This window comes from Trichechus manatus, unplaced genomic scaffold (genome assembly GCF_000243295.1).
Source record: "Trichechus manatus latirostris isolate Lorelei unplaced genomic scaffold, TriManLat1.0 scaffold00001, whole genome shotgun sequence".
Taxonomy (NCBI): Eukaryota; Metazoa; Chordata; class Mammalia; order Sirenia; family Trichechidae; genus Trichechus; species Trichechus manatus.
The window spans coordinates 27,890,132-27,909,905 of record NW_004443937.1 but is presented as its reverse complement, the minus strand read 5'-3'; the positions used below and the strand labels follow the sequence as shown (position 1 = coordinate 27,909,905).

The window sequence follows — 19,774 nt, the reverse complement described above, 5'->3', positions numbered from 1 at the left end:
TAGTAGCAGGTCTTTATCCTTCCAGGCAAAGGGTAGGCTCTTTCACTATGAAGACTGCACCTCTCTTGAGCTCTTGGAAATTTTCTTATCATGTTTTTAATATTTGCCTCCCTTCGATTTTGTCTGTTCACGCTTCTCAGAAATACCATTAGCTGTTGGATCTCCTGGATTGATCCCCCATAGCTGCTTTTTTTTCCCCACACACACATTTTTTTACTATATTTTGAATTTATATTCAGAGATTTTCTTGATTTTATCTTCTGATCTGCAGAATATTTTTTAACTTGGCAAACCTATAATTCATCTCCATGAGCTCTTTTTATTTCGCTGATTGTTTTTTCCTCATGGCATCTATGACTGCTTTACGGATGCCACATCTTGAATACTTGGGAGAATATTAAATAGTGTGCTTTAGAAAAATAAACAAAATTATCTTCTGGTCCCTGTTTCAGTTACGGTCAATTTTTCTGTTTCTCTTTCATTTTGCATGTTTTCTTCAAATGTCTGATGATTCTTGGTTAGCCACTCCCATTTAAGAACAAACGGTCACCATACACTGATATATACTACAACATGGATGAACCCCGAAAATACTATGCTAAGTGAAAGAAGACACGAAAGGTCACAAATTGTAGGATTCCGTTTATGTGACATATCCATAGGTAAATTCATAGACAAAAAGTAGATCAGTAATTGCCAAAGACTGAGGGAAGGGGGAATGGGGAGTGATTGCACAATGGGCACGGGGTTTCCTTTTGGGGTGATATAAATATTTTGTAACTGGATGGGGGTGGTGGTTGCACAATATTGTGAATGTTTTAAATGCCACTGAATTGTACACTGTAAAATGGTTAATTTCATGTTTTGTGAATATTACTTCAATTCAAAAAAAAAAAGAGGGTGAGGAAAATGAATCTTAAGTTTGTGTACATGTGAACTGATAGGCTTTTCTTTAGAGTCATCAGTCAAAGGTAGCTATTACTCACGGGCCCCTAAAATGACAAATGAGGTCAGTCAAATCTCACATTCTAAGGGTCCTATTACTCTCCAGTTTACTCCATTTCTTAAAAATAAGCAGATTTTTTGCCTACAGACCAAATCGGGGTTGGGTAGACTGTTACGTATACAGAAGTTTAATTAATACCCCCATTTGCAGCACTTTTCTCTCCCAGCCTTTGTCAGTCAAATTAGAGCCTACAGCCTCTTCAAGGATCTGCTGGACAAACTGGCTTTCACGTGCAATGACGTTCCCACATGCCAATCCCCACTCCATTCTCTTTGTTATTATAAGTTGATAACATTTACACACCTTTACTTTCATTTTCATGGTATTTAAAAAGGGGGCAGGGGGTGGGGGGACGACCAAAGGTATGTGAATGTACCCAACCATCTTGAAGCAGAAGCCAGCATAAATAAGCTGGCAAAAAACGAGACGTGCAATGTTCTACTACAATGTTGTAAAAGTCAAAACTATTAAAGCATCCACATTGTATTTATGATTGCACAGACCATCAGTCATCTTTACAGATCAAAACAGACATGGTAAGAACCCACTTTTACCTTATAATCAATGAAATACAAAGTCACACTTAAGACATTAAAAATACTTCTGAAAACCTATCCAACTTGTGAGTATAGTTGGGCAGTTTAAATCCTACTCCCACTCTGGTTATGAAACCAGTACATTCTGATGGTTGGATATATCCTTTTAGCAGCCAAAAAAAGTAAGCACTTCTCTTCCTCACTTCCATAAGGAATGAATACTTGAACCATTTTGTAGTTCTTTTTGTACTTCCATATGAACACAGTGTAAAATGCCTTGACCTCACTGCTGAGATTCTGTTTCATGAGGCCTGTATAAAGTTCAGGTTCCTGTATTAGAACTGCCAAAACTGATTCTGATATGCAACCCACGCCAGGAACCACTCATATGTAAGGTGGTATACATCTGAGAGATGGTATATACCATCTCTACCTGGGAGCCAGCTGGTTTCATGGAAGCCATGTGACAAGCACGTTTTCTGTTTGTTTACATATAGTAGTAAAGCTTTCAGGTTAAATGCTCAGCTTTCGCATTTACTGAGGTGGGCTTAGACAGTCAGATCAACAACAAGCAACACTTACTAAGAACATAACTAGGCATTTTTGCTAGGTCCTAATATGCAAAAAGAAGCCACCTGGATGGTACGAATGGTTAATCGCTTGGCTGGCAGCCGAAAGGTTGGCAGTTCAATTCCACACAAAGGCACCTTGGAAGAAAAGTCTGGCAATCTACTTCTGAAAGCTCAGAATCAACTCAACAGGCAACTGGTTTTTTTTTTTTTTTTTAATATGCAAAGAAAAAACGTGGACCTCTACCTCAAAGAGTTCATGCACTGTCTTATAAACATGCACAAAGTGGAACAGAAGTTACAGTGACCAACTGTGTGCACGGGATCAGGGAGGGCTTCATGGGGAGAAGAGAATGAAGGGTAATTCCTCAGTTTCCAGCTAAGCAGGCAAGCAGGCAGATGGTGGCACCAACAATTAAGACAGAGAATCAGAAAGCCTAGTTTGATGGCATTGGTGTTGTTTCTTACACAAGGAGACAAGGCTATCTACAAACTCTGGGAAATGATGGCGAGAGTGTTGAAGAGACTGGTTAAAGGCTTAAAATAAGGGATAAAAGAGATGAGAACAGGTAGCATGTGCACTGGTCAAGAAAGAAATTGCTAGTCAAAAAGAGCAACCTTCCCAGGTAGAGATCACTCTTTGTTCCTAACAGCTCTGTTCTCCTATTAAAACCTCCAAAGAAACCTCTCACTCACCCTGCCTGTATTTTTCTCTACTTACGGTTGATAACTTGTGGTTACCACTGTGAAACCATTTCATGTTTATAAAGGCTCATGGTTGTTCAAAGAAAAGGGAATACAATGAAAACTTCATATTCTAACAATTCATGTCACTTTAAGTAACAAAGCCAAATGGCAGACATTTTAGGAAGTACAAGCTGAGAACCTTCCTGTTATCTCACTCTGCACCTTTCTCAAATCTTGCCTACGACTCTTGTTTTGGGGAGACTAATTTCAAGGAGTCCTGGTGGCATAATGGTTAAGTGATTAGTTGCTAACCAACGGTCGGTGGTTTGAACCCACCAGCCACTTCACGGAAGAAAAGACCCGGTGATCTGCTCCTGTAAAAGATTACAGCCTAGGAAACTTTATGGGGCAATTCCACTCTGTCCTATAGGGTCATTATGAGTAAGAATTGACTTAAAAGCACACAACAACAATCTAATTCCTCAAATTTTTCCTAGAACAGCAGGGGCAAAGACAAAGTTTAAAAAAAAAAGGTAGGGGGAGTAGATTCGGAACAGAGTAAAAGTTACAGACAAGTAAGTGGGTACTTCAATAACAAGGACCCCAAAGTCAACTAAGCCTTCTAGTAAACAGTGCTTATAACGCAAGCACACGACTAAACACTGCAGTCAACCAGAAATGTAGGAACAACAGACAGGCTATTTTCTCCTATATCCTTTTCTTGGCCGCAATTCAGAATTGATTTTGTATTATTTTTATATCAGTGGACCTACGGGAAAGGGTACCAGAGGCTCTGGACGAAGGCAAAAGAATCCAAAGTACATGACCCAATCATAGGCACACTCAGGACCCAACTACCATATGCATACTCAGTCAACGATATATTGTCCAAAACCTTCCCTGACATGGTTCCTACCCTATAACTCAAGATGCATAATCCTGAGAATATGTTTTAAGGAACCACAGCAAACATGTGAAAGCCTCATTCCCACCACTACACTTCTGCCTTGCCTCCACCATGACCAAGCAACTTGGTTTGAACATTCATGTGCCAGATAGTTTACACATACAATCTCATTTAATGCTGTGAAGAAGCTATTATTATGACTGAACAGATGGGGAAACTAACCCTTAAAGATGTTGAGACTTGCCGAAGGTCACATCATATTAAGTGGCAGAGAAGGGGCTGGAACCTGATCATCTGACCACTAGCCCAGGTCCTTTACCCATTCTGCCCAAAAGACACAAAGGCCACATCCATGATGATGCTCACTGCAATATGACCAGTCCCCAACAACTGTAATATATGAGAGCTCGCCTAAACGCCCAATGGGGAAAGCTTGAGCAAACTATGGTTCAAGAACAAGACGGTATACTATCTGGGGATTTAAAAAAATTTATGAGGATGAAGTAAAAACCAAGGGAAATGTTTGAGATATGCATGAAAAAAGGAGAGTACATAAATACATGTACACAATGATTACTAGAATGTAACAGCTACCAGGGTAGGAATTTTTGTTTTGTTTTGTTCATGGCTATATTTCCAGTGCCTAGCACGCAATAGGTGCTCAATAAATATTGGTTGAATGAATGAACTGCAGCATAGTAATACTATGTATGAATATGGACAAGACTTGAAAGATAATAGGCAAAGAAGAAAATTTTTAGGTTAATGAAATTATGAGTGATATTCTTTTTGTTTTTTTTAACACCACAGCAACGTTATTTTGACCATGACAATTTAAACATAAATTCAGGATTAAGACACAAGTGTGGGATTAGAATCATCCTTGATTACGCATAGTGCCCATGATTCCTAAGGAAATATAAAAGCACAACAAATAGACAAGAATGAAAGCAAGCCTCGAATCTGATGAAGAGCTTCTTTTCTGGAAGCCAGTCAGCTTGCTGTCTGTGGTGTCAGGTACACAGTGAGCACATGAAGTCAGGGATGACAATAAACTTTTTAAGCTGGCATGATAGAAACAATTCTAGCACTAATTATACTTAAGTAATTCTCAATGACACTCTGGACATTTCTCATCTCTCTTTTAAAAATAAATTTATATGTCAGTAAAACTCGTATCAGACTTCCAGATTAAAGCATCATGAAGTATGTCAACACATCCACTACCAGCCAAGTATTTGAAACACAGGAATTTAATCTAGATTCTACTTACATACAGGCATGCAAAGAAACCTGACGTGAGATCACAAAAATAGCAATCAGACAACTACTCAGCACACAAACACTGTGTTACTATGCCCAGCTTGAAGATATTTCTCATGAGTAAAGACGAAAAAACGACCATTACTTGGTTAATTAATAAATATGCAAATAAATACAAATAAAATAGTCTTAAGATTCAGCTATACCAGGAAACAAGAAAGTCAATTTAATAACTAAAATTAAAGTCTTCAGCAGACATTATACAAGAACTTGGTGCTATGTAAATAAAGACTAAATAAATTTTGTATTAAGAGTATCAATTGCTCACGTTACAAGTGACAAAAGCATAGAACCAGGTTGTTTTGAATACAGAACTACAAAGACTCCCACTGCACTCAGAGTTAGAAGCTCTGAAAACTCATTATAATTCATCCAGAGAGGGAAAATGATCCACAGAAGAATCTGAAAAAGATTTTCCAGCCACATTGTGCTGAATAGGAAACGCTAGATTTTAAAACAAACTTAAGCAAAAGGGTAGCAGAAGTGTTCTTCGGAATATTTTCCCCTCTCTACTGCAGTTAACACAGCAATTCAGAAAGCAAGAACTATAGTAAAATCATTTGTAAATATCAGCTTATTTCTCCAATCTTATCTGGGAAACACAGGCTTGAGAAGTAAGCACTGAGTAAGAACTCCTATGTTGAAGAAGTGTTAAAAATCTATTCCTTTCCTTTAATAGTAAAGATGCCTCAGGCTGCATTCATAGATCCTCTAAATGTTATTCCTTTTTACCTATACATCTTAGTCTGTCACTCCAGTCCAGAAAATAACCTTCCCACCTCCATGCTCATCACCCTGTGGAGCCTAGACTTCTGTTACCTGCACTGCCCCTTTACTCCACCCTCAAAGCAAACCTCAAGTAGTTCACTGTAGAGCTCCATGGACTAGATCTAGCCCAAAGTGGCCTATTTCTTTTCCATCCTGAAGCAATTAGGTGATACTCTTCCTCTCCTGCCCACATTCCTAACATGTGGTTGAGAAACGGAGCTTAACAGCAGGATACATGTTTGGCCCATCGCCAACCAAAGCTGGCTCCCGTCATGGGCTCTGTCTAGGGCTCTACCACGGCTGAGCCCCTTCTCAAACAGCTTGTCAGCAAACCCTTCATAAATTCCACAGCATAGTATTAATATGATTCACTGAATAACTGACAAAATTCTTCTTGACTAACCACTGTACATTTTGCAATAAAAATGCCTATTCTTGTCGGAAAGGGCCTCTCTTTCTCATTTGTAATTTTTTTTGTAAGTTTCCTATAAAAATAACTATGGCATGTAAAAAAAAGGCTGACTTTACACACAACAGGGGAAGTCAGCACAACTGTTCTAAACCAAAAGCTAAGAAGTTTCCTGAATAAAACTAAACACATCGAGGGACAGAGTAGCAGGGGTGGTGGTCTGGGGATGATGCTTTCAGGGGACATCTAGGTCAACTGGCATAACAGTTCTTTAAGAAAATGTTCTGCATCTCACTCTGGTGGGTGGCGTCTGGGGTCTTAAAAGCTAGCGAGCAGCCACCTAAGATGCATCAGTTGGTTCCAACTCACCTGGAGTAAAGGAAAATGAAGAACACCAAAGACACAGGGAAAATACTAGCCCAAGAGACAGAAAGGGCCACGTAAACCAGAGACTCTATCAGCCTGAGACCAGAAGAACTAGATGGTGCCTGTCTACCACCAATGACTGCCCTGACAGGGAAGACAATAGACAGTCCCTGATGGAGCAGGAGAAAAGTGGGGTGCAGAACTCAAATTCTAGTAAAAAGAGCAGACTTAATGGTCTGAGACTGGAAGGACCCCAGAAGACATGGCCCCCAGACTCTCTGTTAGCCCAGAGCCGAAACCATTCCCAAGGCCAACTCTTCAGATAATGATTAGACTGGACTATGGGACATAAATTGATACTCATGAAGAGTGTGCTTCTTAGCTCAAGTAGATAGATACATGAGACTAAATGGGCAGCTCCTGTCTGGAGGTGAGACAGAAGGCAGAGAGGGTCAGGAGCTGGTTGAATGGACATGGGAAATCCGGGGTGGAAGGGAGGAGTGTGCTGTCACAGTACAGGGAGAGCAACTAGGGTCACACAGCAATGTGTGTATAAATTTCTGTACGAGAAACTGACTTGAATTGTAAACTTTCACTTAAAGCACAATTAAAAAAAAAGATTAAGCCATCAGCATGGTACCATGGAGAGAAAGTTCTTTTTGACCCTATCTGGAAAGTATTGAAATTGTTGATACCAGCCCTGAGGATACAGCACAGATGGAGGATAATTTCGTTTCCCAAACATATTTTAACATGATTTTGATAATAAATCATAATATTATTTCACTACCTTTAAAAAAAAAAGGCTGACTGTTTTCTTTAAAGATTCATACGTGGTCACTAAAAATACCTATTTGTCAGAGACTTCTCCCCTCCCCTGCAACACAACACCTCACTCAGCAATCACTCACCTCACTCAGCAATCGCCTCCATTTGTGTAAAATGGTAACTCATTCTCAAATAATGTTTCTGTGGTGTCTTGCCACTATATTTGAACACCAACAGTTTCTCCACATAACAGATAAACATTTCTCTGTCAGTCCTCAGCCTCTCATCTGATTTTCTGGGCACACTTCTTTCTCTGGATTAATGATCTTACTCATGAACTGGTCCCAGGACACATACAGGAAGTTATTCTCTGACACCAGGAGCTCTCACTAAACCAAAAGTCCAGTGTCCCAGACATTTGGGATTTTTCTACTTAAGAGATTTCAAATTCCAAAAGACAATAAAAGGCTCAACTTTAGGTTATACTATTGCTCATCCACAGGCAACTGCTAGCACACAACAAAACCAATAACACAGATATGACTATCAGTGAAAAACTCAATCCACTCCTCAAACTTGGATAGCTTTTGTTCATAGCCAGCTGTTCATGAGGCTGTAATTGTAAACTGCATATGCACATCATTATTTCCTACTAGCCAAACGGCACCTAGGTCATATGAAAGAATTAAGTATCTCAGTATGTTAGTGGTTGTGCAAGCAGCATCATGACCCATGGGGGAAATCAGTGGTGCAGAAAGATGAATGGGTGACTATCACTATCAACCCCTACCCTCAGATAAACGTTACAGGGAACCTTGAGTTGCCAAAGCACCTATGAACACCATTCTGTAAATGCCAACACTTGAAATATTCCGTCCCACCCTCAAAAAACATTAATTACAAAAATAAAAATAATGCTAGTTGCTAGCACAAACCTGTTTACTAGTCAGCCTGGAAGAGAAAGCTGTGTATTATTCCTTCTCCTTCACTCTTAATGAAGCTGCTCTGCCTAGCCTCATCGGTCAAGTTCCTGAGCCCACTTAAAGCACTACTGAGTCTCCTTATGTGTGGCCAAACCACCAAAAAAGCCAGGACCCTTGCTGTCCAGCCCCAGAAAGGAAATGGGTATTAAAACACACTCTTCAGTGAGGTCCAGGAAGAGAAAAAAAATATGTCTTCTACCATCATCTAAACAAGCCCTGGTGGTGCAACGGTTAAGTGCTTGGCTACTAACTGAAAGGTCAGTGGTTCGAACTCATCCAGGGGCTCCGTGGAAGAAGAAGATCTGGCGATCTCTGTTAAGATTACAGCCTAGGAAACCCTATGAGGCAGTTCTACTCTGTCATATAGGGTTCCTATGAATCGGAATCAACTCAACGGCACACACCACCACCATCATCTAAATTTTTGTGGATTCTTCTTCGCTTTGCCCCATTTTTTCTTTAACCCTTTCCTTATTTCAACTTTTTTCCATCTCTTTTTATTCCTCCATCTTTGTTCAAAGTTACTTTTGCTTCTTCTCTTCGTGGTCTTGGGGACAATGCCCTTCCACAACGGTAGAAAAGGATGTACATCAGGGACTAGGGAATCTGGCTCACATGGACAGCAGGAGCTGACCCTACAACAGCAGCAGTAGCTACTGTCATCAAAACCCACAAATATCCAAGAAATCATTCAATAACTACTATGGATGAAACAATGTGACAGAAATGATGGAGGAGACAAGGTATAAGGCAGTTTCTGCCCTCCAAGAACTGACAATCTAGCTGGAGAGATACTGAAAAATTATATGAAAGGGTAAAACAACAGAAAGCAGTCAACAGACTGCAGTATATGATTGAACACACATGGGCTGCAACGTCTGGGCAATAAGACTAAAGGAGGGCACGATGACTATGTTCTAGGGGCTCTCGAGGAGGCTCACCAAGGAAAGCATAAGGTAGACGATGAAGGAGCCCTGAGGGTATTAAAGGTGAGGGGGTGAAGGGAAGGCTTTCCAAGGGGTTGACCATATGTCAGCCTAGTAAGAAGGAAGGATGGGTGACTGGGGCCCCTCGGGTATCTCTAGCAGGGCAGGAAAGTCTATACAGAAGACTTCACAAACTGGGAATTTCTGTGCACAGACAGAAACATCCTGATGGACTTGGTCAATGGGCGCTATCCAGCACATATCCACATACCTGGAAACTCTTTTTCTAATTTTAAACACCAACACTGTGTATAACCTGACAATATGGTTAAAGCAAAACAAGCTAGTTGATCAGCAAGGGAAAAGTGTGCATAGTGAAGAAAAAAGGGACTCGATGCCTTTTTTCTAGCAGGAAAATGCCCTCTGAAGGCAGAGGTCCCAGCAGCTCTGCCATAGCTACAGAACAGAAATCCCAAACCCAGAGGTTCCATGAGTCTCCAATCCTCAGAGTTTTCTGCTGAGCACAAGAGAGAAAGTCTGCAACTGCTTCTAGGAATGAGTCACAAAAAAAGCTTTAGCTTCCTGCTTCCAACCAGTTGCTAACAAAGACTTGGTAAGACGTTCTGAGTATCTAACTCCAAGTTACTAGTTAGCCTTTGCTGACCACCTAGGAAAAAACCCCTAAACTAGCAGGTAAAGCAACTGTTACAGAAATGACCCATGGCACGTCTTAAGTTATTTCCACTTAAATATCAACAAGAGAATTTACTTGGTTGAAATTATGCCTATGTGCCCTTGACCTTCAACTTGAGGAGGCAACAAAATCCATATAACAGTTTCCAAAGGAATGTCAGCAAAAACAGTGAAGCAAGAGAAATGCTCCTACTTTCACAGAATGGCTAATGTTAGAGAAGGAAACGTGATGGAAAGTTGTCTAAATGACCGTAAAAAATGTAAATAGCAAGACAACGGACCTGAAGTTGACACCAAAAGGTATACTAGTTTAAGTGTTAAAAGTAAGATTCTTGCTGGAATAACCAACTTTGTTCGTTCTTTAAAATCCCCATATTTACCACTTAACTCATTAAAATCAATGAAATACAAGTTACGCGAATTTCCTTTTTTCTTAAATGTTGCTGAGATGATCTCTTTCAACATTAGACATTAGTCATCAGTATATGAAACAAGTGAGTGCATCAGCCCAGAGGCACTTATTATTCAGGGCAAACCAGGGGGATCTGGCTACTTTCAAGACAAATATTTATCAATCACTCAAACATGGATGTGTAGAAGACGGTGGAGATCTGACACTTATATCTTACCTCAAAGTTTCACAAGACTCACTTTCTGAAACAAGTGTTAGTCCATGCAAATCTGCCACAGACTATGCACTTCTGGTCTCTTTTCTGAAACTTCCCCACTGCCCCTTTCTAATTCTTAGTAATTTGAGAATCCAACGGCCTTAAATGTTTACATATTAGAAAACAAATTAAATGTAACAAACGTATTCCAAATTATGCACTATATACTTAAATTTGGTTTCAAGTTACAGGGCCATTCAATCAGTCTGGAGAAGTCACCGGGTAACAACAGCTCATCCTTAGATTTGACTGGGGGGATTACACTTAGAATTGGCAACAATGCTCACCTTTAGCACAGAGGCTAAGCTGGTCATGTGCTCGTTGAGGGCACCCTCTGACTCCTTGTAGGTCAAGCAGGTAAACTGGTACTCCTCAGGATCAAAGGCGTCGGCCCCCTGCTGCTCCACATCACTGGCTACTCCCACATAATAGTCCTCTATGTCCCCAGGGTCCTCATCTTCTTCCTCCTCCTCGTCCTCCTCCTCACAATTTGGATCATAGTCCTCTTCATTGCTGTCAGATCCCTGGCTATTCATGTCCACAGACATCTCAGCATCCAGCCAAGTTGCAGATCAGGAAAGCAGTTGCTTTTTCCCCTCCCCCCAAACTTTACCGCTTTCTCAAAAGCATTAGTATTTATGTCTTCTAAGGGAGAAAAAGAAAAAAACAAGTGTTACTTTCTCCCTATGAGAACTTATAACAGAAACCATTCATGAAGAATCAAAATGGAACAGAACTGGCTCTACTCCAACTATGGCCTATTCCAACTCTGGTTTTATACTGGAAACCTCAATATCATTCCTCCAACAGACTTATCAGAGGGAAACCTTCTCTAGAGAGGAGAAAGTGGCTGCCAATGTGCTGGTAACTTCGCATGAAGTGCCTGGCCTGAAAGGGCAAGGCTGTCTGCTCCATGTCTAGAAGTTAAGTTCCCATGGACTTATCCTTCCCACCAGACTCCTTAAAGAAGCAGCACATCCCCACAGGTGGCTGCCCACACACCCAAAGATTTAACTACCAAGATTTAAAATTTCCTTGTCATCACTGTGTGGTGACACAGTACATAAACAGGGACAGGGTTCCTTCCCACTATATGTAGGAAAAGAAAATCACTGCTTCACAGATATCCCTCTCAGATATCTGAAGAACAGGTACATAGTTAAGAAGCAAAAATAAAAAAGCCACACAGCTCCTCTTCAGAGTTGCAATTCAACATCCTTCTCTAGTCTGCAAAGTTAAATGATTTTTCAGTTTTAAAGGATTTTGCTGATCTTTTAAAAGGAATACTTGGAGCCAAAGAAGCTGATCCAATAGAAAAGGAACAATATAGATATTTTGCCTTAGCAGGATCAAGGCTAGGGAAAACCAGAATCTTAGGGTGAAAAAACAAAGCAGTTCAAATTGAACCAGCTACTGAAAAATCCTTACAGATAAAAATGTTATTCAATTATACGTAAATGACAAGAAAACATTGGTTGAGAAAGTAAAACAGTCACAAATCCTAACCTCAGCTCAGAGAAGATTTGTGGCAAATACCTGCTAATTTTTCTGCACAAGTACTATTTCAAGTGATCATTTGCAAGAAACAATATCGACTAGTGATTTAAATCTACCAATAAATAGAATCTTAAAATGCAAGACTATTTACATTAAAGGGTATATAAACAATTTACATAAAAATATGGATTAAATACAAAAGAAAATGTAAAGTCTATTTGCAGCAATCTCTATTAAAAAAACAATCACTACCTAGAACAAAGATTAAGAATGAATGCATACCAAATACGTAACCAGCCTAAAACACTATAAAACCACCTTTTCTATAATATTGTAAATATATCACTGGCTCTAAGTTTGATATGTCAACTATGAATGCTCACGTTATTAAAAAAACCCACATTAATGATAGAGCAGCAATATAATATTTGCAGTTTATCTAATGTTTAACAAATTGTTCCCTATGGTGGAACCATCTGATCACAACTGAACCTAACCATGGTATTTTTCCTTTAGGAGAAAAAGTTTAGCTTTGAATTAAAAATACCTGCAATTCCTGAAGATGTGTCAGAAGATGGCACCCAAATATGCTGTCATATGATTTCCATCTAAAATGAAAAGAATTATAGTTATATTTTTTAAAATAAAATGGTACCTTGCTTTTGCAAACTTATTTTTTAACAAGCAAACACATTAAAAGGACAAGTAACAAGAGGCCAGAGAAACTATTACTTTCTTCTAAGTTTCAATAGAAATTCTTTTATCATAATTGCATTGACAAGAGTTACAGGCCTTCTAAAAAAAGAAAGTACTCAGAGTAAACAACTGACAATAATTTAACCTGGGGTGCTGTTGATGGAAATGGATGTCCAATTTCCCTCCCCTGGTTTGAAAGTCCACCTCCTTACCCCTATCCTTCAGATTCCCTAAGTTAACTACCACAATTTCAATCCAAATGTTACTCAGAAATTGATAAGGCATTCAATTTTTGCAAGGAAAATTGTAACTGACAAACAGTAGACTTTTACTATAAAGTCACCTCTACTGTAGCAAACAATTACAGAATACTGCTAATATTTCAGATCTCACTTTACTCATGACAAAACTTATTTTCAAATAAAAAAAGTCCCCAAAAGGATGGCAGTTCAACACTAGGCAATATTAACACCTGTTTCCCATCTCTCTCCTGACATACTCTAGGGCCATTTGGCTTCCCAAGAGATACAGACCTCACTATCCATAACTAAATAAGCACTACTTGTTGCTTACTCAGAAATTTTATTTCTACCTGCTTTATCCTTTAGAATTTCTTGGAAAACCAGAGCTTGTAACTTCCAAAGAAATACTTCAAACATAGGCAAATATAAACTAAATGAAAATCAAAGTCCAAACAATGACTGTGGGAAATTATTTCCAAAATAGTGGAAGAACAATTGATTTTTCCAACTTTCTTCTTTTACACATATTTTATGTAAGATACTGCTTATAGGACAAATAGAATCTGTGAATACTGCTCCAAAAAAAACCAAACCAAACCCGCTGCCATCGAGTCGATTTGGACTCATAGAGACCCTACAGGACAGAGTAGAATTGCCCCAGAGTTTCCAAGGAGCGCCTGGTGGAGTCAAATTGCCTGACCTTTTGTTTAGCAGCTGTAGCTCTTAAGCACTACGCCACCAGAATATTACTCCAGCCTACAAAAATTACTACCAATTATTTAATTTCACATCAGACTCATTCTCATCTAATCTTCACAACCCAAAAGTGGCTATCTACCATGCCCTTCTTGACCAGACTTAATGGTCTGAGACTGAAGGAACCCCGGAAAGCATGGCCCCTGGATTCTCTATCACCCCAGAACTAAAACAATTTCCAAGGCCAACTCTTCAGACAAGGACTGGACTGGCCTTGGGGACATAAATTGATATTCGGGAGGAGTGTGCCTCTTAGCTCAAGTAGATACGAGACTAAACGGGCAGCTTCTGTCCGGAGGTGAGATGACAAGGCAGAGAGGGTTACGAGCTGGTTGAATGGACATGGGGAATCAGGGGTGGAAAGGAGGAGTATGCTGTTACAGTATGGGTAGAGCAATTAAAGTCACATAACAACGTATGTATAAATTTTTGTATGGGGAAAAAAAAGATCAAGAGAAAAGGTTGGAAACAGGCTCACATGCTCAACAGCAGATAGTAACAGACACACAAGACACCTGAAAACAGAGCAAAGGAGTTTAAAAAACTGTTAGAGACTACTAAAATGTTGTTTCCTTTTGTTTGGAATAAAAGGAATTGATGGACTAGGTATACCATGCCCATCTTAATGAGGAAGCTATAGTTCAGGAAGATTAAGTTGCCCAGCATCACAATGCTGGCAATTAGTGAAGCCCAGGACCAGACCTCCATCCTACCCAAGACATACAGAATTTCATAACCCCCAATATCCTCCCAGAAAGCCTGGTACTGGCCACAAACTTACCCAAAGACCTTCCAGAATCACACCAAGAAAAGAGTATACTTTTCACATTCTCTAGGCTTCTTTGGACCCTACAGGCTTCTCAGCAACCCAACATTCAAGAAGGGGAAAAAAACTCCAGCCTCCCCCAAAGAAAAATGAATTCCATTTCGTACTTACTGAGCATTCTAGGTTAAGAATTAAATAAAAACTTAATTTTGAATCATTTGAAATCTGTGTTTTACTTGAAAGAATGCTGAACTTGCTCAAAGGAGCCCGTATGTATTGCCTTTATTAACAGAACTGATGGAAACGCTTTGATTCCTTTGAGATATTAAATCTCTCTCCACATTGCGGACAAAAAAAGAGGAACAGAAATTATTTCCCTGCCAAAGTCATGTGTTCGGAGGACCACCAGACACCCACCCTTGGATTCATTCACCAGGCCAGGCCACTCTAGGAAGGAAATCATCTAAAATGAAGACTTCTCAGTTGGAAATTCAGAAGAACTAAACAGACATTTTGGTGACGTGACAATACTTACTCCAAATATGTGCAGCACTGAAAGGTCATTGACTAAATCTACATCTCCAAAGAAAACTACTTGGCACAAAGATATGAATCAGCAATTTAGTACCTGTGCTGTCCAATACAGCAGACGTAAGCCACATACGGCTGTTCATTTTTCTTAATTTTAAAATTAAATAAAATTTAAAATTTAGTTTCTCGCACTAACCACGTCAAACGCTGAATGGCCACGTGTGGCCAGTGCTACCGTACTGGACAACAAAACTACTGAACATGTCCATCATCGCACAAAGTTCTATGGGACACAGCAACAATCAGTACAGTGGCGAAGTCAGCCGAGAACACGGCGACCTCTCCCGCAGCTACCCCGACAGCATCGGGCGAGGCGGCGGTGCAACCCCTGGGCCGCATGTCCCTTCGGAGGCGCGGCGTTATCCCCATACACCGCGCGGACTGGGAGTCCACGCGCTGAGCGGACCCTTCACAAGCAGGCGTTAACAAGCCGCGCGAGCGGCGCTGCGAGAACTTCTAATGATGACTGGAGAAGTCCCGACGGCGGCGCATTTCCACGGCGCTCCTAGCGGGGAGGGCCCAAGTGCGCCGGCGCCGGTCCGTCAGAACGGCTGGCCTCCGACCTCTCCGCCAGCTGAGGCGGCGGCGGCAGAAAGAAGGGCGGAGAGACGCCGGATGTTCGCCTGCCTCAGCAGCAGCCTCCTGCCGCCCCTCCGCGCTGGTTCGGCGGCAGGCGACGCCGGGGCCTCGCGGACGGCGGCGAAGGCGGAGTCCCGGCCAAGCCGGGGAGGCGCGCGGAGAGCTCCCCCCGCCCGCCGCGGTAAACAAGGCCGCGACTCGCACTACGCACTTACCGAGAGCCGCGACCCCGCGGCCGCTGAGCCCGGGCGGGCCACGCCGGGTCGGGCCGGGCCAGAGGGGTCGAGTTGGAGCGCGGCGGCGGCGGAGGCGGAGGGCCGACCCCGGTCGGGACCCGCGCTGCTTCCTCCGACGGATCCGTCCCCGCAGCTCCGGAAGTGCTCGGCGCGGTTGCGTCACTTCCGGCCGGAGGTCGACCTGAGGTCTCCTTGAGTCGCCACTGGCGCGGGGTTTGAGGGCTACTAGACTGGCACTTCCGTGCGGCTCGGCGCTCGGATGCAGGGTCTGACTAGGGTACATCCGACGCTAACGAGTGCGAGAGTCAGCGGAGGGTTCGGTTTACTGAGGAGTAGTTAAGTCATCACGTTCAACGTCCACCCATCAGCGCTGTCCGCCGGGATATTTTTAACCATCGCGTTTCTGATTTACTCCTCATTCCAACGGTTGTACCCTGGCGTCAGGCACGGAGACGACATCCTGGCGTCGGTGGAGGGGATAAAGACCATTATTTCCTAGCCGCTGTCTGGTCGGAGGGGAGCTGAGTCTTCGGGTCAGCTTGGCCGTGCCGGGAAATATCCAACTTGGCTCCGACGCCGTCTCTCGGCAGCCCTGCAGCCGCAGTACCACACTGGACTTCGGCTTCCCTCGCCTCGGCCTGGTTCGCTGCCCCGTTCCCCGGCTTCCCACTCACCGATTGAATCTTACCTTTCTTGCTGCACAGTTTCTCCTAGCTGTCTAATTTTTCTCACAGTATAGGATCTGTCATTATGGCTTCCAAAACCTTCTAGGACCTGTTTCCAAGTGTTATGGATAGAAAGAGCCACAGAGGCTTCCCAAGTTGATGCTACCAGACAGTGGAAACTCCAGTGTGAAGCCAGTGATGTTCGTAAGCTTCCTGGCTGTGTAAATCTGAAGACAACAACCCAAACCATTTCTACCCATACAGGAGTGGTGTATGTGCTGACAGTTAAGATATCTATGTACAACGAGCTTTCTTACTTAGTTTTTGTAAGAAATATTTGATTTTCAGCTTCCAGATTCATTCCGAGCATGTACCTAAATCAGTTGCAATCAAATACAAAAAAGTCCCACATTAATTTGAAGTGAAAATTAGTAGTAATGAGTAAGTGACGTAGGATTATGAATTATATATATTAGCAACGTGAAGGTCTATCTACTATAATCTAGTGTGCTTGTTTCACTGTTTTGACAAAACATATCCATTTAAATTCTTCATAATACTACTAGCAAAGGAGCTAAAATATATTTTCTGCAAATGAAATCTCAAATTGAAGCTCTCACTTTGAGTTACAGGGAATAAATCCTCTAGCGAATAGAAAGAAAACAATCAGTCTTTCTGTAGAATTCTTGCGTTTGCAAAATAGGGAATGAGGGCACTCACATATTCAACCACATCTATGCATATACAGTGTATTGGAATCCTTAGGCTTTGTAATCATCTTTATTTGTTCACCCATTTGTCTAGGGGTGAGTTTTTTAAGGGCATAGATCCAACCTTGTTTTCAATGTTCTATTAAACATTTATTGGGCTGGTTATAATCGTATTATTTTTCACTGGTAGTAATTTTGGAGCCCTGGTGGTGCAGTGGTTATGAACTCTGCTGCTAACCAAAAGGTCAGCTGTTCAAATCCATGAGCCGATCCTTGGAAACCCAATGGGGCAGTTCTACGCTGTCTTATAGGATCGCTGTGAGATGGAATTGATGGCAACGGGTTTGGTTCTGGTTTAGTAGTAATTTCTCCCAAGAAAATAAAGATTTAAAAATTCACAAAAATTTAAGGATATGCATGAAAATATGTGCATATATGTGTGCTTTGGAATGCTGATTCTAATAGGAAAAAGTGTGCAGCATTCCAAATGTCCAAAATTAGAAGCTTTATTAAATAAATTATGACAAAATATACAATGAAGAAAGCCATTAAATGATGCTGTACTAATAAGCCACCTATTGACAAGAAAAGATGTGTGTAATATACTATTAAGTGTCACATAAGCATATAATGCTTTTATATAACGCTTTTCTCTCGCCCACTGGAAAGCCCAGGACCTGGAACTACACATTGGATCTTAGATTGCACCTCTGTTAACTGTTCAGGCATGTCAAGCTAGTTTTTTGTTTTCTGTTATGAGTAAACAGGAAAAGACAGGCGACAAGTTTCTATTAGCACTTCTACGGGGCTTACCACTGTCTGCCTGTCAGTTTGTCATACTGTGGTGGGTTGCACGTTGCTGTGATTCTGGAAGTTATGCCACTGTTATTTCAAATACCAGCAGGGTCACCCATGGTGGACAGGTTTCATGGAGCTTCCAGACTAAGATAGACTAGGAAGAAAGGCCTGGCAATCTACTTCTGAAAATTAGCCAATGAAAACCCTATGGATCACAACAATACATTATCTGACTCCCTTGCTTTGGACTTGTTATCAAGAGGAATCTATCACTAGTGGACAACATCATGTTTGGTGAAGTAGAGGGCCATCAAGGATTAGGGAGACCTTCAGTGATATGGATTAGCACAATAGCCACAACGATGAACTCAAACATGCTGGCAGTCGTGCGGTTGACTCGAGACCTTGTAACATCATTCCGTTGTACATAAGGTTGCCATGAGTTAGAGTTGACTCAACAGCACCTATCTCTCTCTCCTTTCTTTCTCAGTCTCTCACAAACATTTACCCAAATCGTTTTTTTTTTCATTAATAATAGGCTTTCATTCTGTTTCTTTTTTTACGTAGTTGTTGTTAGTGCCATCAAGTCAGTTCCAACTCATAGCAGCCCTATGTACAATGGAATGAAACACTGCCCGGTCCTGCGCCATCCTCATGATCATTGTTACGCTTGAGTCCGTTGTTGCTGCCACTGTGTCAGTCCATCTTGTTGAGGATCTTCCTCTTTTTTGCTGACCCTCCACTTTACCAAGCATGATGTCCTTCTCCAGGGACTGGTCCGTCCTGATAACATGTCCAAAGTATGTAAGATGAAGTCTGGTCCTCATCCTCGCTTCTAAGGAACGTTCTGGCTGTACTTCTTCCAAGACAGATTTGTTGGTTCTTTGGCAGTTCATTGTATATTCAGTATTCTTCACCAACACCACACTCAAAGGCGTCAATTCTTCTTCGACCTTCCTTATTCATTGTCCAGCTTTCACAAGCATATGAGGCAACTGAAAACACCATGGCTTGGGTCAGGCCCACTGCACTCTTCAAGGTGACATCTTTGCTTTTTAACACTTAAAAGAGGTCTTTTACAGCAGATTTGCCCAATGCAGTTCATCTTTTGATTTCTTGACTGCTGCTTCCATGAGTATTGATTGTGGATCCTAGTAAAATGGAATCCTTGACAAGTTCAATCTTTTCTCTTTTTGTCATGATGTTACTCATTGGCCAGTTGTGAGGATTTTTGTTTTCGTTATACTGAAGTGTAATCCATACTGAAGGCTATAGGCTTTGATCTTCATCAGTAAGTGCTTCAAGCCCTCTTCACTTTAAGCAAGCAAGATTGTGTCATCTGCTTAATGCAGGTTGTTAACAAGTCTTCCTCCAATCCTGACACTCCATTCTTCATATAGTCCAGCTTCTTGGATTATTTGCTCAGCATACAGATTGAATAAACATGATGAAAGGATACAGCACTGACGCACACAGAAAATATATTTTACATAGTAGAAGGTACTATTATTATCCCGATATGCTATAGAGTTGTTATGAGTCAGAATTGACTCAAGGACGGTGGGTTGGGATACAGACTGAATTCGGTCCCCCCAAAATATTTGTTATGAATCCTAACCCCTACAGCTG

The 19,774-nt window shown here is 41.4% G+C and overlaps 2 protein-coding genes across 5 annotated transcripts in view; one reads left to right on the top strand and one right to left on the bottom strand.

Annotated features, from left to right (window-relative positions):
- ARIH2 (ariadne RBR E3 ubiquitin protein ligase 2) overlaps nucleotides 1-16,205 on the bottom strand; it is a 49,962-nt gene extending 33,757 nt beyond the window's left edge. For 2 of the 4 annotated variants that reach the window (XM_023726726.1, XM_004368506.2), the window contains exons 1-3: nucleotides 15,952-16,205; nucleotides 12,654-12,714; nucleotides 10,897-11,254 (exon numbers count right to left, since the gene is read on the bottom strand). Coding sequence is in view for 2 of the 4 variants with exons in the window: in XM_004368506.2 (XP_004368563.1) it covers nucleotides 10,897-11,157 (261 nt within the window). In the remaining 2 variants the exon portion in view is untranslated. The other 2 variants (XM_004368507.2, XM_023726722.1) reach the window with 2 other exon arrangements.
- Nucleotides 15,359-16,329, top strand: LOC105756195 (ARIH2 opposite strand lncRNA). The gene is given in 5 exon segments (XM_023736613.1): nucleotides 15,359-15,572; nucleotides 15,737-15,904; nucleotides 15,907-16,067; nucleotides 16,069-16,167; nucleotides 16,169-16,329. Coding segments are annotated over 5 exon segments (786 nt in total). The 3' UTR covers nucleotides 16,313-16,329.
- Nucleotides 16,330-19,774: the final 3,445 nt, after the last annotated feature.